Here is a 22,847-nt window from a genome sequence, read left to right as displayed (position 1 = left end):
TTTTTTGTTTTTACATTTCACATGTAATTGACCCGCTTTCCGTGCGATGTGATTGGTTTAAAAAGTTTCAAGTTTTTAAAATACGCGCCCGTGATTGGCTGGAAGTAACGTCAATCGATGACGTTTCACCCGTCAGCGCTTCTCTAGTAGAACGCAGAGACTAAGAGCGACGGAACGCCTGGGAGCGTTTATGGCTGCCTTCTACGCTCGGCATCCAGTAATTTCTTCTCGGTCTTTTTAGAGGCCGTGGAAACGAGACTGTGGCATTATATATTGCGTGGAAATAGCCTCCGTCAACGTCTCTCTTGCGCAGTCACGGCTAACCTCCAGCTGCTAAGGAAGAACATTTCAACTTCGTCGCCCGTGGATAGTTGTTTTCAAGAGACACTCAACGGAACTACAGCTACAACCGGTGCTTGAAGAAGTCGCGGAGTTGCCGTTGAACGGAGAACTAAGTGAATTCGAAGGGACGCGGATTTTTCGTAACTTTTTCCTTGCCAACGTTGGAGTGTATTGTTGTAGCGCCGCATTGTCATCAGTTGAATTTGGCAAGCTAGCTGGATGCGTTAGCTGCGAGCATAGCTGTGCTGCTCGGCTGCAGTCAGGATTGTTATCCAGGCAACTTTTAATGATAATGCCTTACCTACGTTATGCAACAGGTAGACCGTTTGCAGGCACGACAGATGAGCATGAACGGTTAGATATTTAGACGTCAATCTGTCTTTTTTAAGTGGTTAACTTTGGGGCGCGCGGCGTTTTCGTCTTAGTTTAGATTTTTTGGGGGGGTGTAAAGCACTGTTTCGCATCTCATAGTAGAAGCTGTTCAAAGATGCACTTTAAGGACTCCGTCTAACCGACATGTAGGCATGACCATGTTGGATCACACGGAATAATACGAGCCCCAGCTCGGACAGTTGGCTCCAGAATTTGACGCTGATGTGAGAAAGAGGGAAGCGGAGAACCTCAATCATCTGATTTACAGTAGCTCGCCTTCTACCTTCGTGAGTTTGTGCATCAAAATGTCCGCCGTCTCTGCATCCGAGAAAGTGGACGGGTTTACGAGGAAGTCTATGAGGAAGGCGCAGAAGCAGAGAAAATCCCAAGGCTCCTCTCAGTTTCGCACTCAGAGCGCTCCGATCGAGCTGTCCCCGCTGCCGCAGCTCAAAGGTACGGTAAGAGGATAATGGAGGGTGTCTGTTGCTTTAAATACTATGTCCTGGCCATTGTTCTGTGTATACTGTTGGATCTGCTGCAGACAAACACAACCTTTAAAGGAAAGCTGGTGGGTAAATATAAGTTGCTCGATGAGGCCTTTTTCTAGGCATAAATCGACGCGTCCCCTTTATTTGTCATGTCTTCTGCAGATGGTAGAGCTTGACCACTGGGTGTTTGAGAATAATTCAGAACTTTTTCCAAACGTGCACCACATTCATGGCTTCTCTTAGCACCAGGAACTCACATGAGATATTGTGCCTTTCAAAAGTATTTTCCTACATAAATACATATTATATTATTAAATACATATTATGAACCCAAAGTTCAATGTATTTTATTAGGATTTCATATGCTACACCATTATGAAAATCGAGTACAAGTAATTGTTTTTATAGTTCCCCTAAACATCAAATTAATCCTGAGTAATTTCATCTCAGAACATTAGTGAAGAAACAGCATCATAAAGCGCAATGGGAAACTGACATGTTGGGTAGAAACTTGTAGAGAAGTTTAAAACAGTATGCTAACTGTTGGACATCTCCTGGAGATGTCAGGTGATGCATAGTCTAAAAATGGAAAGATTATAGGACATCTAACAACCCACTGAGATGTGGCCGTCCAGGTAAATTGACAAGTTTGGCAAAGATTGTTTCATACAAAGAAGCTGGAAAGAAGAAATTGTAACTCGAGATGAAAAACATTGTTGTAAGAGGATGCTATGAGAAGTCTAGTTTTGCATGTAGGATAGACAAAAGACCTTTGGAAGAAGGTAGTGTGGTCAGACATTTTGGTGAACACCTAAAAAGACTATGTGAAGAAACACTAGCCCTCCACATGACCCCAAATACATGTGGGTAAAGATGGTCCTAAAGTCTTATTGATGTAAATACAGCAAAAGAGAGATCAACAAAATATTGTCCTAGAATTACTAAATAAAAATGCACACCACATTGTTGGAATTTCATCTCTTAAATAAAAAATTTAAAAACCATGTCATTTTCATCCACGTTACAATTTTGCACAAATTTGTATTGGCCTATCACTTTTTCAAACCCATGTCCAGTCTGTTTTTACCTGCATGGACTTGCAGACAAATCATAACAAGATAGACCACAAGCTCTGTTGCTGCCTTGAATGAGGAGCTTTTATTGTCAGTATTTTATCTCAATGGTGGTACAAACAGTTTATAGTGAAGACAACTTGGAGAGCAGAAAATGACCTATTGATGTCGCTTTTCAGGTTTATATTTTAACACTTTAGAAAAACTGAATAGTGTGGGGTGTTTTGGGGTCATAACTGCAAAAAAAGTGGCTTTGCTTACCTTCATCCTTTCCCATATCAGGCTGATAAACGTAGGTGCTTAATCATACTTAATGATTCACATGACTGAAAGGACAAGGGTAAATGAGTCACCTTTTACATACCATACGCCTTCTTTTTCCACCTGATCGTTTCTCCTTTAGAGATTTTCCTCTGTTAAGAGCAGCTGTTAAAGAAAGCCTCAGAACAATTTTGTGGAATGTGGCTCTTTGTAGATTTGTTTTAGTTTAATACACAGCTATGTGCTGTTGGTAAAAGTAAGCATAACGACTCACTATCTGGATGGACTATCAGATAATGCACATGTTTTAGTATTGAAACAAACTCCACATGTTTTAGTCATCATTTTAATGGTATATTAGACAAGTTGGTTCCTTGTCAGGGTTGAAGACATACCAGTACTCCTTTCGGTTTTAGTCCTTTTTTGTCAAAGGCCTTTGGTAACTTGAAAGCATGTTTACCAACCCCAACAGATGCCTGATGAGGAATCTGCCAGTTAGCCTCTTTTAGCCTGGAGCCAAAACCAATCCTGCTAAGCCTGATGATAATTTCAGTTCCAATGAACAGTGTGAGAATAATTTTCCTCAATAATTCTTCTGAAATGCTCCCCTCAGCTTCCATTGTCTGTCAAGGAAGTGATATAGCATATTAAAGATGGTCTTGCATCAGGCGGGACTATGATTCTGTAAATTCCTCTTGGTTTCTGCTGAGGCAAGCTGCAGCAGCTTGATGGATGGGGTGATGCTATGAGGAAGAGCAAGTCAACTAAAAAGGACTTGTCTGCTCATGTAGTTGAACAGATTTGATGCAACTTTTCAAAAGCTAAAAACAAAACATGTCACAAATGAGCTGATGTCGCCATTGACTATCATAAACACTGAACTCATTTAGTATTCTAAAAATGTTTGTGCTATGGAGAAGGTTCTAAAAGTGATGACAGATGTTTAGCAGGAATTTCAAACCTTGTTCTTTTCCAACTCATTGAAGAACACTGATATGACTGGAAAAATCATGCATCCATGCCACTGTTGTAAAACTGGCAAATTATCCATCTATTTTTCCATTTTAAAACTCAAACATTATTTGTGTTTGATTTTAATTCTGCTGATTATATATATGTGTGTGTGTGTGTATACATATATGTATATATTTCTTTTTTTATTTTGTCAACACCCATGAAATATCTCAATTAAAACAAGCATTGATTGTCTGTTAGCAGATCAGTTTTAAATTACTTCAAGTTTTTATTGTACTTTATTTTGAGAGGATGTCTCACCGCATTTTTGGCTTATTGAGGTGCCAGTTTTACATTTTTAATTTTGTGTTATTGTACTGCTGGAATATTAACTGCCACCTTCCCATAAAATTTGGCCACCCTTTTTGTAGTTGCTGGTAGAAAAATAAAAATAAAAAAAACAAAAGATACCACAACTTACTGTGTTCAGGTTGAGAACAGCATTAGTCTTCCACCCCACCTAAGATGTGCATGTAGATCAAATTTTGGATATTGGTTTCATCTGACCAGAGAAGAGATTTTGATTAAAAAAAAAAAGAGAGAAATGAAAACCAGGCACCTTCTTTCTGTTCCAAATTTTTGCATTACTTTCTGTTGGTTTATTACATGACACCCAACAAATGCATTGAAGTTTATAGTTGTAAAAAATTATAGTTTTAAAAATTTATAGTTGTAAAAAATGAAAAATGTGAATATATCTTGAGATTTTATGCAGTGATGCATACTGCTGTAAAAGTCACTGCAGTAGACTGTAATCAGTCTGGATATACACGTGGTCAGTTTTGATGAGAGATACACAAAGGTCTGTTGACTCGTGTTTTAACTTTACATACAGTATACAGCCAATCTGTCTGTTAATGCGTAAACACAGAATATTGGAAGGGAGGCCAATTTTGGACATTTTTTTTTTGCATTTGAATAGTAAACCTGCTTCTTGATGTGTTGAGGTGAATGTGTCTGCAGAAGTGATCCAACATGTAGTAATTTGGTTTTCTCCAGAAAATACACCTAATTGTCATGTTCAAATTCGTTGTTTGGTTCTTCATTTGTTGACATATAGCACCTGTAAGTTATATTTACCAACACGGCCTTAAAAAGTCTGGAAACAAGTAGCATTCTATTCTTATTGGATAAAAAAAGAAACTCTACCTGGTACATAATTGTCAAATATGATAAACTGCATCCATATGTCTGTCAATCCATCAGTTATTTCAAGTCTCTCTAATTGTACATCCATCCGTCCATCCATCTATCCATCAGCTTTCAATCAGACAAATTTGTCCTTCCATCTGTCCATCCTACTAGTCTTTCACCACTTAATGCAGCCATCTGTCTGTCATACTATCTGCCCATTAATCAGTAAGCGTTTCGTTAGTCTAGCCGTACACAATCAATTTAACCAACCATTCCTACCTCAATCTATCAGTCTCTTTGTCTGCCCATCCATAAGTTCATCTGTGTCCATTCATCTCTCCCTCCATCCCCCCTATGTAACTGTTAATCTAACCATCCATCCAATCATTCATATACTAATCTACCATTGGATTTTTCCATCAGTCCATTCATCGATCAATCATCTGTCAATATGGCCATTTATTTGTCCAGCAATCTGTCTATCAGTCATTCCTTAAAGTAAGGTCCCATTGCTTGAAGTGTGGGATGTAGCGTCTCTACAATTTGTTAAATCTTTTCTGCACAGTTAAGTATGTTAAGTTATACTTTTGTATAACTTAACAAAAGTTTCAGTTATATAGTACAAGCTTTATGAGCTTGAAGTCAAATAAGACTGTCTTAAACATGCAACACGAGCAGTTTTCCTTTGCATTACCCAATTGTCAATTTAATTTTACAACTACTTCAGATGACACAAAAAGCTTAATATGATTGATTTTTGTGGTTTCCAGAGTAACGAGACCAAGATGAGACATTTCTTGAGTCATCGTTTTTAGGTGATGAAAGATAGTAGCTTGCAAAGATGCTCATCCCCTCCTGCAGTGGAGAGGCTGAAAGGCATATAGCTCCTGTTGTGAGATAGACCGTGAAAAGATGAGTCATTTAGGGACCAACATTGTTGCCATAGCAGCCTCAAGCCTTGAGAGCAAGCCAGGGACATGTTTGACTTTCCAAATACAGACCGCTTCATTTAAGGTTGATTTATCTGTCACTGGAGTAAAATTTTCAGCTGAGCCACAGTTCTTACACTAGCAAAGGTGAGGCTTATGTTTAAAAGATACTATTGTGTTTTCCCTTTGTAAAGATTTTAGATTGGTATGAATTCCTGCTTTATGGATATACCGCTGCTTTATTCGCCTTTCTTTGCTTTTTAAAAGCTTTTCCTTAGCTGCTTATTTTCAGACCACGAAGAGCCAATGAAATGTGTTTTGATGGCACCACAGAAATTATATTGTTAGAGAAAATGAGAGGGATTGTAGAGGGAACAGAGCTCAATGGTTCTTCCAACTTCTGCTTAACTAACTAACTTACTTACAGTTGTCAGAGTTAATCGCTTAATCACCATCCTTGCTATAACCAGATTAGATGCCCTTGTGTTATTGGGTCCACCTCTAGACACTGATCCTAATATTTGACCGCAGTCTCTTCCGTTGTCAAAACTGGAAGGCACCTTCATTAACAGTAATGAAAGTAAGGGGGTTATGTTCTTAGTCCTGCAGTAGACCAAGAAAACCACCTTTTCTCATTGGACCATTTAAAACCTCAATTTGGCTTTCCTACCACTAATCTTTGATTTATCCAAGCAGACAAAATCTGCCTGTCCTCTACTTCAGATATTACTATATGTGATAAGCAACAAAAAGCAATTATTGTAGCATCTGTTGAGAAAATTGACACAATGTAAACATTTTATATTCAACATGTGTAATTGGGAGATTTCTAACTCTTTTTGTGCCAATTTGAAACATTTAAATTCATTTTTAAATTGATGCAAGTCAATCCTTTACATAATGTAAAAAATAATGAATGAAGTTTTTAGTTTCAATCTGATCATTGAAAATGAGTAAAATTTAGAAATTTCTCATCAGCATCCGTTACTGGAAAAAAAACATGTCCTCCCTATTGGTACATTGATTCCTGTGTGTCCCTAACATGCTGTTCCCAGCATGTGAGCAGATATCAATCAGGCCCTTTCTAGGAAACAATGGAACAGATCTTTGTTAGCGAAGGGTGTGTCATATTTATGCTTCTGGCAGATTCTGTTTAATAAATACTTCCTCAATTTATCATATAAATCTGTGGAGTCTGATGGTAGAAAGAGTTGTTAGTTTGGTTTGTTTGATTTTCTTATAACAAACAGCAATGAATAGAGGTCTGTTCTTCATATATGAAAGAATTGTAAGGTAGTAAAATCTGGTACAAAGTGAAGATCAAGTGTAGATGGTATGGAGAAGTTTTTGCAATCCTCTCTCACCAATAAGTTAAATGCGCTTTATTACTTCAAGATATTATGTCATTAGTATTTTAATAATTTCATACTTAGTGTGTATTTAAGTGTATCAAATCCACAATATTTAAAAGATCTGGTGAAACAATATTTGCATTAATGTTTTTTTTTTAATTATTATTATTATTTACTTTCACAGACAAAAACAATTTAGCCCTAAGTTAGGCACCAAGAAGGGTTGGTCTGATTTGAATATACTTTGGTCCACATTCAGAGACCAGCTTTGGGTATGTAAATAACTCAAACTACAATAAACCTACATAAAGAACAGGTGCCAGAGGGCATAAGTGGTAGTATTATCAGGAAGTTGCCAGAGCATCGGTCACCAGACGCTGAAGGTGTCTGAAGTTTTATGTTTTAGGCAACATCTCAAGCAGTTGACAGAGTTTAATTGGGGTTGAGTTTAAATGAAGCATGGTGGTTGTGATGTGCCGTTTTCTTGCATGTGGGGAGTGCTCTTCAGAAATGCTGCTGGTTAGCATGATTTGTGTGGTTGTCATAACGTATTCACCGGTTCTAACCTTGGCTCACTGTGATTTCATTGTTTTTGTACAACTTTCATGAAGATTGTGATGTTGATAGGTATCCATATGTGGGTTGCTTTTTGCTGTATAGATTGTAGTTTTGCTATTTACTGTTACTCTGGTACAAATCGTTTTGTCCTCGACTAAATCATTGAATATTATCAATGATTAATCATTCCTCTTAAGTGTGCTCATGATTTACAGAAAAACATGTAACATAGATTTTGTATTGCACACAATAGTTATTAAATATAGATGAAATATTGGAGTTGCAGAGCTACATAGGCTTACAGTAGACTTTGAGAGAACTATAGGAAATTATTTTAAGTCATCCGTTGTTAAATAGAATTCAAAACATTCCCAAGGAAGTTATGGATTGTCACGTGGTTGATGTAAAACATTCCACGACAGATGGTTACTTTTAAAACCCAAAAAGGTTTGGCAAAAGTGGAACAATACTTCTCTTCATTTTGTATGTCATCTTTATCATTTATTTTGTCGTCGACTTAAAACCTTTTCCTCCTGAACAGGTGTCATCTATTCACCTTTTTGCTGTCCTGTGTTGGCTCAAATGTAACAGCAGCTGCTGTGCTGGTAAATTAAAGTGTATGTGGATCTGCTGTTGTAGGATTTTTAGAGAGTGACGTGAAGGCAGACGGTGATGTTTTCAAATCTATAGTTGAAGTAAGACAGAGGAATGTTGCAGGCATATTTTTCCACTCCAAACATCTCTTGATCAGATCGTGACCTCACTTTTCACCACAGCTCACGCTCAAGCTTCTGAGTCATTTAGAGAGATGAAGAGGTAATAAAACAGCGCTTGTACTTTCTGTCCAGCCGGCAAGATTACTGCATACTGTTCAGATGGGTTTGTTTCTATTCAAGTCATTCACTAAGATTTTTTTTTTTTTATGGGAGGCTGTTTTGGATTTTAAATTTAATGAGAAGACTGTTGCACAAACAACCTGATAAATTGACTTTTTGTTTCTCTGATTTGAAATTGTCAAGAATAACATGTTCTTAATTTTAATTTTTATAATGAAAGCCAAGTTATTGTGGAACTAAATCTAGTTGTTCGCATAGAACAGATTTAGAAGCAGATCTTGAATGGTGGGTTTTTTTCTGAAGTTTTGTAAACAAACAAATTAGCCACAGCTGATAGTTATTAACATTCTGTTGGCAGCTGATTTTCTCACAATAGCATTCAGTTCCTCGTCCTCATCATCTGCCATAAAGAGATTACACACTGCATGCCAAGCAGTTGAGCACTTGACTACTACCACGACTAGTCATCAAAATGTCAAACAATGATTAATTGATCAGTTATGATTATGGTAGATTTTCCACCACAAGTTTCATTTCCACTATACAATTCTGTTCTTCATATAGCTTTAGTATTCTCAGTCTAACATATTTTGCATGTTTCTGTAACTTTGATTAGTTGATTTTCGTGTTATCTAAAACAATAATAAGTTGTACTTGGATTTTTGTTGCTGAACAGAAATTTATTTTTGCTAACTTTTAATATGAAGTCTTACCACCTACGCCATGGCCTCTGTTGTCATTATATTTCAAATTTTTCATTTCTGTCCAACAGCTGTGATAAATTATATCTGATTTATGAATGGGTCTATCTGCAAACTTTTCAATCTAAAGAGACATTTCCTGTCCTCCGTTAAGCTAAATTACTCGTTTAGAGCCGCAAATGTTCAGCGACTTCTGGAGGAAAAAATGCATTTTACAACTTTTTAGTCAAAATCTGCTACAGAAAATTTGTCAATTTTGAATAAGCTCTGGACGCTCTCTGTTACCAGTACATTAAAGCCATGCCTAATCTTGAGTCATTTTATTGTTGACTATACTGACTACAAATATTTTTAGGTCATGCGTGAATGCATGCATTCTTGTGCACACCCACGTGGTCACACTCATTCACTCAGACACACCCTTTCTGTCCAGTGTAATAAGAAAAGCCAACTATGTGTGAGTAAAGTTAAATGAGAGGTTAGAAGAATGTCAGGAGCAGTCATGCTGTGCTTTCTTTAATGCCATCTAAATGTTTCATAAAACCGGACTTTTTGCTTAAAATAAAAACTTGTAAAAGTGGAAATTACAAATTTAAACATTACTATATCTAAAATTTCAGATCTCTGTAGGAGATCATATCAATTTAAAACGAGTAATTTGTTGGCAGCTTTATAAGAACACAGATGATTTAGTTTGATTAAGCTCTCCGTTAATATTACCTTTTTGATGTTTTCACTATGTGCTTTTCTCTTGTACCGCTCCAGTTACTCTTGATGCTGTCTTTTCATTACAATGTTTTGCCAGCATATTTTCAGTGCGCAGGCTAAACAAATATGGAGACGCTAAATCAAACAAATGGCTGCAGAATCCTACCTAACCAGTCCAACAGCTGCAGGATGACCTTTTTTCCCCCCCTGTCTGTCACAGTCCATACATTGTAAAAGACTTAACAATAGCATATTTTAATTGTTCTGAGCTTTCCGTGTTCTGAATGAGAGGCAGGGATGCAATCCAAACAGGTGAAGTAATTACTGTTCTTATTAAAGAGAACCGGCAGAGCTGCAAACTCCCAAGTTTTTATAGTCAGCTGACCAACACCTTTCTTAAGGATGTTGTATAGTGCCGTGTGTGATTGTGAAAAATATAAAAATTGCAAATTAACTTTTTTCACTTCACCAATTGTCTATTCAAGGTGGTCATACTGGATTTATAGTAATACAATTTTTTCCCCAACTTAGTAAGTCTATTTTCTCAGTAGTTTTATGACATGGAACAAAAAATTTAAAAGATCACTCCTTGTACTACTGTTGTAAAATTGTTGGGAAACACTTCTTTATCGCAAGCAGGAAGATAAAAATGTAAAACTAAAAGCTGTTTAATTTTAGATTTAGGTACACTGTTTCCTGTTATTCTCTCAGACTTGATCTTTTAATCAACAGGTTCCTTCTGCTCATTCATTTTCTGGAAGATTAAATAACCCCCCACCCCAGTTTCTCTTTTGTATGGTACTGTGGCTCACTTTACAGCAAGCTCCACCTTTGTGGAGGTTTCTTGGCTATTACATTAAGAAAAGGCTATCTTCTGTATGCATGCAGATATGTTACTGTAAAGGAAGACATCTTCTCCTGAAGGTTATTGCACTTTCTAAACCCATCATTTAAGAGCATCCATCTTTGCAGTTTCTTTTATACAATTCTTTCCATAACTACTGCCATTTTATCACATAAAGTTAAATTTTTGTCCAAACTTGTAGAACTAAGCTGATTCTCATTACTAAGAACATTAAATGTAACATTTTCCTCTATTCTCCTCTGTTCTGCATTCTATGCAGTGCTGTGGTTATACGTCTGAGCTCACATTTCCTGTTTAGTCGCTGAATCTTTTTGTTGCAAAGTGTATGTTTCTGAGTAAGTCATCTTGAGGTTTTTATTTCCAGGATATAAAATATTTTTCCACTGCTGTAGCTGCTATTTCATCGTGAGATAATTCAGGCTTGTAGATAATTATTATTTCTAACTATGCAATCATATTCTTATAAGATAGTAGCATGCGTAGTGTAGCCATCAAAATCTGACTTCCTGCACAGTAATAATGGTAATTAACTTACCTAAAAAAATCTGTTAATAAGACAAATCAATGTTACATTAAATTGTCATCATCAAATTTGACCCATGTAAAATGGACCCCAGGAAAAAATTTGCAAGTTGATCTTTCATCAGATTTAACTTCCTTTCAAGCAGATGAAATGTAATAAAATATGATCCAGAATCTGCTGAGTGTGTCTACCTGAAACTTGATTTGTTTGTAACTTACTGAGCTGCTCTATTTGAGGTCATTACAGAAGAATGTGGAAAAATGCAGCAAATAATGGTGAAAAAGTGACCCGAAGCAAGTGCCAGGAAAAGAGATGAATGTTAAATTTTAGATCTAATAGTCAACATTAATTAAAACCACAATTTTACCGTCTTACTTTTTTAGTGGCTTTGTTTTGTTTTATTTTATTTTTAAGCAACCTCAAAATTGAGAATATACAGTTCTGGCAAAAAATTAAACCACCACTTAAAATGATCAGTTTCTCAGATTTTTACTTTTTATAGGTATATGTTTGAGTAGAATTAACATTATTCTTTTATTCTATGAACTACTGACATGTCTGAAATTCCAAGCAAAAATGTATTTTCAGAAAATGAGAAATGGTCAAAATAACAAAAAAGATGCAGAGCTTTCAGACCTCAAATAATGCAAAGAAAACAAGTTCATATTCATTTAGAAACAACAATACTAATGTTTTAACTCAGGAAGAGTTCAGACATTAATATTTGGTGGAATAACCATGAGGTTTTCAATGGGGTTCAGTGCAGTGGGCTTGTGATTTTTTTCTAGAGCTGTATATATGTATTTAAAAACCAAAGGATAGATTAGAATAGATCCAATCTCTAAAAACTGAGTACTTGATCTCTTTTGAGCCTTTTTTAAGAAGCTATATTTTAGTTCGGCTGGTCTGGGTTTTTTGTTTTGTTTTTTTTATTTAACCTTTATTACTTTAATTTCATATATGTATCTGTGTGTCTATATATAGAGTAAACAATCTGCAAGTAATTTTTTTTTCTTAAATACTTCTGTTTCTTAGTTCTTATGTTTACTTTACATAACAACCTGTTGACATCACCTATTTGAATTTTTGGACATAAATTATCTCAAACATTGGCATTTTTAAATATATTTAAAAACAATGGTAGTGTACTTTTCTTTTATTTAAATTGTTGGATTTGTTTACCTTAAGATGAAGCATCATATAAATGTGAATTAAAAAAAAAAGGCATTAGATTGCATTGGTAATTGTAACGGTTCTTGGTTGCATTACATGGATGTAATTATTTTGTGTGTCTGAAGTTTGGGGGCGTCCTATTCTAGTTACAATTTTAAATTGTAGGGTAAAAAGCTAAAATCTGTAAAGCCATGCCTTTTGCTTTGAGGTCATTTGTAATTTCTTCCCAGTAGATGCATTTGTCTTCTGAAGACGCATTAGTCATCGAGAGACTAAAGATCAGTTTTTAATGAGCAGCAAATCTAAGGTTAACTGGCAATTACATAGAGATTAGACTTGGCTTTGTTTATCTTTTTTCTTTTTTAACCCTGAGCCACTTCCACTTTTATGTCTAGAGTAGTTATGACACAGCATGTTAATCATCTAGATGAGACTGATCAGTGTTCCCTGAAGCTCTGCACAGTTTCTATGAGAAGATTTATTTATCCTCCACTCTAAAGCTTGTATCCACATCAGTTTCTGGAACTGTTCATAAGTTGATAAATTTGTCTGATCTCTAAAATGCTTTCATGTTCCTTGTTGTTTATAGCTTCTTGAGTCTAGTAGAAATATTTTCCTTTTTGCTTAAGCACCCTGAGGAATTTGTGTACTAATGCATCTCTATGTGAAAGACAAAAATAGCTTCACTTTGGGGAAAGCATCTACATGTCAGAGAGTATCTAAGAGGCCCGCCTCTTTTCTTCCCCTCAAGGGCATAAAGACAATTTCCTGCAAAGAAGCACAAAATTTGTCTCTTAATATACTTGAGGGAGGGATGGAGGTTAGAAGAAACATTTTAGAATATTTGGTACTACTTTCATGGCCATAGTAGACAATAAAAATATTTGTTAATTAGATGCAAAATTTGCAAAAATGTAAAAGCATTATTTTTGGACTGTTCTGAAGTTTTCTGTTTATACATCCAATTACCTGCAGAGACCAGTGTCTCTGTCCATGTTATTTAAAAACGAAACTGAAGTTTTGACAAAAGCTGTGAAGAGGCTATTTGATCTTTTTTATCCTATTATTTCAATATATGCTAATTATCTGATTTAATTTTTTTGTTGTTCTTTATTTGTGCCTACCTGTTCTGGTGTCATACAACAGTCAGTGAAACCCACAACAGTTCATCTCTTTGAACGGTTGAAATGTTCCTTTGGTGGTCCCACACTGTTGCGATCCTCTAACTCTTGTAAACAGTGAAGAAAACCTTTACTCTTTCCCAAAGAGCTGGCACATGTCTGCTGCAGATATATGAGCCATCACTGTGTCATGTTAGCATGGCTGTGGGGGTGTCATGACTCTTTCATCCTTCCTGTTCCAGTGTGGTATTCAGTCTGCCCTTTCACTCTGGTATCCATTGAGATGTGATACTTTGGAAAATTTGCATTAAAGCAGAGCACTGCATGCTAACAAGTCAGTTTGGTACAGTTACACTCACACATTGAGGTTACTCCCAGCAACAGCCACTGTCTGACCTCGAGGGTTCAGTTGCGTAAGCACTTTGTCAGCTGTCAACACCACTGGAACATTCTTGCTATGTGTGAAATTATTATGGGTTTGTTGGCCATGTCTGACTGAGATCTTCCTGTTCATCGTTTTATTGGGCGATGCCTCTTCAGTTGCATAATATTGCTCAATAAAAAGCTCAATGCAGTGACTTTCGAACTTGATGTGGTTCAAGTTGTCTACTATCAAAGTGGATGTACCAGTAGTTGCTTGGTTGGTTACCATGACTTGTCGAATAGAAATTTCTGCATCATTCAAAGATCAGCCAATCAGACCTTTTCAAACATAAAAAGCAGCACAGAAAATTGCAACCAGTACAGCAGTCACCACAGGTTTGTCAGTGAAAGTCACAGAGTGGCAACTTGCTGTCTTTCAACACGTGAACACGCAGGAATGAGATTTCATCATTAATTTTAATGAAGACTTTTGCTCCTCTGCCATTAGCTGTGGTGGATGGCTGTATATTTTATCGTAACCTCAGAACCTTCAGGGTGTCTGGTTGTTGTAAATCAAACCGACTGTGCGGCTTCTCCACAACAATCTGCAGCATCACAGTGCAGATGCACACAGTTTATAGATTAGCTCAGGTTAAAGTTGACAGACAGGCTAATAACCCTGGATGCTCTCACCACTTGATCCTTAAAAGGCTCTTCAGTCGCAGCCTAGAATGACTGGACGGTCGTCATGTGGTATGCATTTCTTCTGTTATCTCACTTGATCATGTCGCCTTGTGAGACGAGTTATGTTGCAATAAAGCAGATTATTAAAGGCAGACTGGTTGTACAAGTGTTTCATTTTACATTTTTGGTGTTTAACAATATCATATCTATGTTCTTGTCACAACTGCTTTTGTTGGGGGTTTTTTATAATGTAATTGATAATGGCTCTTTTTTTCTTGTAATAAATGATTGTATTTTATCATTTTGTTCCAGATGCCCCCTCCACAGACCAGCAGGAACTGTTCTGTCAGAAACTCCAGCAGTGTTGCACGCTTTTCGACTTCCTGGACTCTGTGGGGGACCTGAAGAGCAAGGAGGTGAAAAGGGCCGCGCTGAACGAATTGGTGGACTATCTTTCCACCAACAGAGGTGTGCTGGTTGAGAATGCATACCCAGAGATCACAAACATGGTGAGGATGGACATCTCTGTTTAAGCGGTGTTTTTAAATTCAGGAATTAAATGGACAACTTAAGTTAACTGCTATTACCAGTGTTGATTATTTAACAGGCTAGAATGCTGTTCTGTGGGTGTTGGTAACTCCCTCTGTGCTTGAGCAGGATTATAGAAGCAGAGGCTGATCTTGTGTCTAGACAGAGTATGTGGTCTCAGCTTTACAGCAGGGACATGTTAGCAGCCTCAGGCTAAAACCCTGAACCATACTGCTTCCATTTCCAGCACAAAGGCCACTTTGTCCACTGTGGATTAGTTTGAATCTCTTATCATCTCACATCGCCTTTTTTCATCTCTCATGCACTACCATGGATCATATCTGAAAAGTTTCTTAAAATAGGTTAGATATTTACATTTACCAGTAGATTGCTGTTAGTTTTCATCCAGTGTCCACTAACATTAATAAAAATGGGACATTTCTAAGTTAGAAGTGTTCAAGTGAGAATTTTAATTTTGTTGTTCCCGCAAATTTAAAGTCATATGCACCATCAAAATCTGCTGAATGCAGCACAACGCTGTAAACATTTGGGTCTAGCGATTAGCATATTGATTGTACAGGAGTCATGTTACACAATGCAATGTTCGACAACTCTTCCAGAACCCTTCAAAGTATCTTTGACCGATGCAGTGTAGGTACGTGTTGGTAACCGGTGCCCTGTGCGTTGCCTGATGTTCCTCCCACGGTGTAATAATGACTCATGTGTGCAGCATTTAGGAGACAACAGCCAGTGCTGCAGTGATTCACTCCACATCGGAGATTATAATGATGGATGCAGCTGAGCGTAGCCTCAGCTGAGTTAAGGAGTCTTTAGATTACTGAAGGATTGTAGGCAGTAATTCATGTCATGCTATTGATTTCGGATTCTGTCGTGCACTTTTAAAAGTTTTGTGTGGAAATCCTTTGGAGTACTTGATGGCGTAACAAAAAAAAATATTGCACCAAACTAATAATGACCTCTTGATTAGATGTTATTTTTTAAGTTCCTTATTCTGAAATCTTTTATTCCATAAATAAGAATAGTATTAATTTGATGACTAAAAATGCGAGTTAATATAAATCTTTTTGCAGAATTGAGTTAACACAAGATAAACCAGTGTGTTGTATCTCTTTTAGATGAAGTGCTGTCGTTTTTCACCACCCTTTTAAAACAAACTCTGATATGAGTTTTTTGAACCCAAAAACTAGATCACAGAGATAATTGTGGGAGGTTGCTGCTGCTGATGAAAGTGTTCATACCTCTTGAACTTATCACATTTTGTTTCACTACAGCCAAAACGTTTTATGTATTTAATTAGAATGTTATGTGATAGACCATCTACCTCTCTGTCAAGCACTCCTAAAAATGGCTGTAAACGGCTGGATGGAGGAGCATTGTTGTGATGCTGAAGGCTGCGTGTCGGAAAAAGAGCTGGAGGATCTTAAAGAGATGGTAGCCCAATTCCAAGGAGTAAAATTACAAAGTCAAATTTCTTTTGTTATGTTTGATATAAACAACATTTTTATAATAAAGGAACAGTTGTTTTATTGTGCACAAAGTGCCTGAAAAAACAACACCCTGCCCCTTGAGATAAAATACATGGCAACCTTGTGACTCGAGAGGTTGCCATGGATGAACTCTATGTAACTAGTAAGTGGAGTCTACCTGTGTGTAATTTGATCTTGGTACAAATAAGGCAGTTCTGTGAAGGTCTCAGTGATTTGTTGGAGACCGGGTGGTGAAAAAACAGCATCACGAAGACAGTAGAAGGGGAATAAAAGGATAAGGCAGTGTTATCCGCGGATTGCACCCTACTCAATGGGATGGTGGGATGAAGCTTTGGAATTTATCAAAAACCAATGCACAAAATGAACATACTGAAAGAATGGAAGTCCACCTACACTAGACTTAAAAAGCCAGACATTGAGAACATTAATCAGATAAGCAGACAATATGCTTTGGTAATTCTGGAGGAGATGCAGGGATGCACAACTCTGGTGAAATGATACGTTGTCAGGGTTACTGTTAAACACATACTCTGTAAATGTGGCTTTCCTCCTTGACTTTAATGTCAAGGACACAACTGTAGTTGGAAGAATGCCTTAAGAAAGAGGCATAATTTAGGGGGTTGTTAAAATCCATGTAGACCAAGCGTGGAAGAATAGGGAAACATTTCAGACTCTAAACATGCAAAAGTGGTAGAAACATTTAGAAAGACCATTTAGTGAAAGGGGATTCTACAAAATACTGAATTTTTGAATATTGTAACAAAATGTGGAAAGATTTAACACTTCTTGAAAGGATTGTATAAAATTATTAGTTTTTATTATAGTTTGTTTCATAGTGATCTGATTTTCAACTTGTCAAATGTAAGGTAGCAAATATTCTGCAACCTGAAAGGTGTAAAAAAATAAAATAAAATTAAGAAATAAAACTGATTAAGTAAAATCCATATTTATTCCAAATAGTCAGTACAGACGGGTACAGATTTTTTTATTTTGCAGTTGTAGTGTAAATGCACAACTCGACATGCTTACAGTCTTTGTTGGTGGTGTAATTCCTTTGTGCTGCGGATGAAAGAAAAAACGTGACACAAAAACCTGACTCAGAATCACGTACCTGTGATGCACTCTGCCTCTGAATGAGCTGCGACTAATGGCAGCCACCCTGTCTGGAAGCTGGCTTGTTGATGGCTCTCATTGATGCTCTGTGCTTGGCCTCACATGACAATGAAGAGATAATTGCTTTAAGTGCTGCCCAATATTCTGCTGCAGAGAGAATACTGAGGTTGTCAGGTGTGCAAACAACAAGGTTTCTCATTCATGTCGAAGGAGGCTTTACTTATTTGCCAGCTCAACTGTATAATCAGACATAAAACAGAATCCTTTTGTCATTTTCTTTCTTTCTGCTGCGGGCGAGCTCGATACTTGCTCTCTGCTGTACCTTCCTCTCCCGGTTTCTTGCACGGCCAGTTGCTAGGTGTTGGTTGTTATCACCCATAGGCAGACAAAGCTTCATCGCCCCATCCTTGGTGAACCTACTCGAGTTTTATCCGCAGCTCTCACACTTAAGAACAGCCTGTTCTGAATCCTCCTACATAACTTTCACGCATAAATAACTGTTTCCTTTTTACCCTCTTGAAAATATCTCGCACGCCTCCCATGTTTGCCGTTCTCCCACACTGTTTTCTCTTGTTTTGTCCAGCTCTAGTTGTTTTTCAATATTGTAGAGGTGTGGGGTGGGGACTAATAAATGGAGCAGTGCTTTGTTAAAGTATTCAGACTCCTGGAACTTTCTCGCTGTTTTTCACATTACATCCACAAGGTACATTTTCTATAATGGACTAACACAAAGTAGGATTTAATTCTAAAGTAGAGCAAAAGGGACACATAATTTTCAATTTAAAAACACAAATTTAAAAAGTATATATGTATTCAGACCACTTAAATCTATTTTATGATGTGCTATTTAATAAACAGACGGAACCTGCGTGCTTTTTAGAGGATGCTGAAAACACGCAACGAAAGGTACTCTTATAACATGATGTCAAAGTTAAACTTTTTGCTACTAGTTAACAAACTCCGCACATGACCTTAAACACACCATGAACTCCATTGTGGTGGTGACGGCATCATGCTATGGGTATTCCTTTCTTTGGTGAAACTGATGTTGTTCACAGTTGATGGGGCTAAATAAAGGGGACCGGTGGAGGAAAAACTAGTAGAGGCTACTTTCATTGGGGATTAAGCACAAATGCTCAACCCATGAATATTCACACATATGTCTATTGGCACCCTCATAGTGAATGTTATCTTTGATCAAAAGTAAAAGTAAATTTGTGATTTTCATGTCTTGTTTTCTTACTCATTTCCTAGATTTCTTCGTTGCATTTCCAACTAACTGTTTAATTAATCAATGGATCATAATGACCATTCTTGTTCATTATTTTGGATTCTTAATTGGCACATTTTACAGAGAGGTGCACAGACAAAGGTAAACTTTATTGACTCTCAGACGATGTTTGTTGAAACCTGTTGGTGACATCACATCTGAACATTTACTGTGCCCCACAAAGGAACCGTAAAGTGATTTTATGTCGGGATTTTGAGAATGAATGAGATGCTTGATGTTACCAGATGGGGTTTTCATTAACCCAGAAACAGCTGCTCTGCTCAGACTTTTCCAAAGTAAAAGGAAGCCAGGAAGTAATGTAATAACATCTCTGTGTGTTTGCCATGAAGGAGCCAAGAGTCTAATATGTCCTTGAGAAGGATGGACTACAGCTGAACGAAATTAAGCCTCCCACTATCCCTTTGAGATAATCAAACCTGGATTATCTGAATGTCAAAGTAATTTAGGCATTCTTCCTGAGTTTAGATTCTTCCAGCAGAGCAGTTTGTAATGTCACAATGCCCCCCCTCCCCCCGAGGTTCAGTTAAAGCTGCAGCGAGTGAACAACAAAATAAAATAGATATTCCTGCAGTTTTTCAAGCTCCATCCAATCTTTTTATTTCACCTTCTTGAGTAATGCAGATCATTACATGAGGTGCATGTTGGGAGTATAGTATTAAAATCAGTCTGTGTTCATTGTGACGTTGCTAAGAAACCAAAGCAGCTGTGTTCACGAACAGATGTTGGACATGGCAGACTTTCCCTCTTCTATTCACACCGTTCCTTCAAGCCAGAACTAAACGGTCGTGGTCGTGGGTCTGTGTTCTGAATACTCATCGAAGGACTAAAGCAGAAATGCTGCATCAGTTATAAGAATAGGGTTGACACAGACACCCGCCTGATGAAAGTGTTGCATGTAAAAATATTCACACCATTTGAACTTTTACACATAAAGACCTCTTTGATGTTTGCCACGAGCCGTGAAGGTTAGATGAAGGAAGAATTTAACTTTTGGGTTACCTTCAAAACACCTTGTGGCAAAAAGGTAATGCGACACTTCACACTGAAAACATCATCGCCACAATTAAACATGGTGGTGGCAGCATTATGCTGTGGGTATGCATTGAGGCTTCACTTCCCTCTCTTTGTCAGAATTATCAGCAACTTTTTTTCTTTTTTTCTTAATTGGCACATTTAACAGTGTGGTGCACAGGCAGTAATGACTCCCAAACGATGTTTGTTGAAACTTGTCGGTGACATCACAACTGAACATTTACTGTGCCCCACAAAGGAGCCGTTAAGTACTACTCGTAGTACAAAATAGTACTATTTTATAGTACTACAAAATAGTACTTGTAGTACTATTTTACTTGTAATAAAATAGTACTACAAGTACTATTTTACTGGTAGTCCAGCTACCAGTAAAATACCTCAGCTTGGATTATATTTGGATTAGCATGTTGCAAAGGAGTTTTTATTTTTAAATTTTTTTTTTTGTGAGACATACTTGTCTTAACATTGGTGAAGTTTTTGTGCTAATATGGCAGATAAACTGTTAAATAAAACCCAGCATTTTGCAAAAAGAAGCATGCATATTAAGAACTTAAGTCGTGTATTAGTAGGATGTTTTGGTATTCCCAATTTATCACAAGTCATTCATGTCTGATTACAAATTTCAATTAGGCTAACAGCTGTGTGGATTTTATTAGTTGGCTGTTATTAGGCCATCAGTAAATGTTTTTAACTTTTCCCTCTGTGATGTTGCTGCCAGCTGCTTCAGAAACTACTTAGATGAAAAGGTTTTTCTTGATTTTCCATTTGTTTTTCAGTTTGTTGAGGTTTAAAACTCCTTTGCTGCCTTCCTCTCCCATTAGTGTCAGCTGGATTTTCCAGCTGCCAATACTTAATTTGATGTCGCCTCTATCACTTCAGCGTGACTTTGTCCATCCAATCACATAACACTGGCTTTTCTAGCTCCCCTCTGCTTGTGTGTGTGTTTATCACTCTCAAATTTACCCTAGCTAAAAATAACAATACGGGGGATAGAGGTGGCAGCGACCTGTCTACAGTGACTGTCTTCGTTGCAGAATTTTATTAAAAGATTGTGGCAGATGCAGAATTTGTAATAGTCTGTCAGTTGCCCTTCTGTTTCAGTAACATTAATTATTTTTGCTATAATCAAAAGGTGGCTCAGGCTGCTTAGTGACTTTTCACCAACATTATTCTATATGTTTCACTGGGATTGCGTGTGATAGAGCAACACAAAGTTGTGTATAATTTCAAATGAATGTAGAGAAATGTAGATGGTGTTTTTTTTTTTTTTTTTAACCAAGTTAGCAAAGTCCAAAAAGGTGTGATGCCTTTGTAGCCCCTCTGACTCAGTACTTTGTTGCATCTCCTTTTTCTGCTATTTCAGCTGCTTTTGAGGGTCTCAGTACTAACTAGCTCTGCACAGCTGTGTACATCTAAACACAAGCATTTGAACCCTTTCTTCTTTGCAAATTAACTTCTGTTCTGTCAGATAAAAGGGAGAGCATTCGTGAATAGCATTATTTTTAAGTCTTGTCACGCAAAACTCAACTGGATTGACATATTTTCTCTGACTGGGCCTTTATAAAACATTGAGATTTAGACTCATAGTTCGATCAGTGTTGTCTTCTGCATCCGCTAACAGATTTTCCCGCTGGATTTTCCTGTATAAAGATCCATTAATTTTTCCATTGACACAAAAGCAACCCCAAAATGCCACCATTATGACTGACTGTATTTTCCGTCTAGGGTGATGTAGGGTGTGAACTTTCTCCTAAATAGTTGGTACACATGATTTGTAAGTAGGTCAAATAGTGTAACTGTTGCCTTATTTAACCGGAACACCATCTTCCACATGTTTGCTTTCTCTCCCAAATTATTTTAAGAAACCCACACACAGAACCTCATAAGACTTTCCATTTACTTCATATTCAAGTAAATCAGTCTAAATAATTGTCCTGTATATTTGCTTGGATATCTACGGGTAATGCCAAATCAATTGGTTGAACTGGATTTTATTTAAGAGTGTCAGTTTTCTAGATACTGGATACAGATGCATGTCCCTCTTCTCAAATATTTTTTGAAAGAAAAAAATTAAAGTTGTGTTTTGCTTTCTTTGAACATCACAGTTATACATTTTGTGTTATCACATAAGAACCTTAATAAGATACAAGGCACTGTATTTTCAAAATGTTATCAGAAGAATCATCGGCATGTGAGATGTGACGCATGCAAATGGGCTGTAAGCAAATTCATTTAGAGCCACACCACGCTACAATACAGTATGCAGTTTATTAACAGGAAGGAAGGACTGGTGTAGCAGTGTTGATAAGCATCTGTAATGTTGGGGCAAAGTTTGAACATCACTGGAACATCTCCAGTAGATGCTTGTGTTAAGAGCTTGACATTAATCACAGAGGTAGTGAAACACACGGAAAACAACGATCCATACCAGGCCGAAATATTTACATAGGATCATATATTCACACAGAAATGATGTTTTTTCAGCATTCTTCTACTTCATTAAAAATTTTGATTGTTTTATTTTAATTAAAATTTATGTTGTTTCCCCTCCTCCCTGCAGATCAGCACCAATATTTTCCGGGCTCTTCCACCAAGTGACAATCCCGATTTCGACCCAGAGGAGGATGAACCCACCTTAGAAGCTGCATGGCCTCACATCCAAGTATGTTTTCTAAACTTTTACACTTACACTTGAGATTTCATGCTTTTGTTTCAGAGTGATTGCAGAGTGTTTTTATTTTATAAATGTGTTTTGTTTTCCTTTCCAGCTGGTCTATGAATTTCTGCTGCGCTTCTTGGAGAATCCAGACTTTCAGCCCAGCATTGCAAAGCGATATATTGATCAGAAATTTGTGCTGCAGGTAGGTGGATTTTTCCT

At 37.1% G+C, this 22,847-nt stretch overlaps 1 protein-coding gene across 1 annotated transcript in view; it reads left to right on the top strand.

Moving 5' to 3' along the window:
• Positions 1-141: 141 nt before the first annotated feature.
• ppp2r5a (protein phosphatase 2 regulatory subunit B'alpha) overlaps positions 142-22,847 on the top strand; it is a 37,248-nt gene continuing 14,542 nt past the window's right edge. The window contains exons 1-4 of the mRNA XM_005803124.2: positions 142-1,167; positions 14,810-15,006; positions 22,530-22,631; positions 22,738-22,830. Coding sequence (XP_005803181.1) covers positions 1,020-1,167; positions 14,810-15,006; positions 22,530-22,631; positions 22,738-22,830 — 540 coding nt within the window. The 5' untranslated portion in view covers positions 142-1,019. The remainder of the gene's footprint in view (positions 1,168-14,809; positions 15,007-22,529; positions 22,632-22,737; positions 22,831-22,847) is intronic.

The sequence above is a fragment of the Xiphophorus maculatus genome, chromosome 15 (genome assembly GCF_002775205.1).
Source record: "Xiphophorus maculatus strain JP 163 A chromosome 15, X_maculatus-5.0-male, whole genome shotgun sequence".
Lineage (NCBI taxonomy): Eukaryota > Metazoa > Chordata > Actinopteri > Cyprinodontiformes > Poeciliidae > Xiphophorus > Xiphophorus maculatus.
The sequence above is the reverse complement of the archived record's forward strand: the minus strand, read 5'-3'. Positions and strand labels throughout refer to the sequence as shown.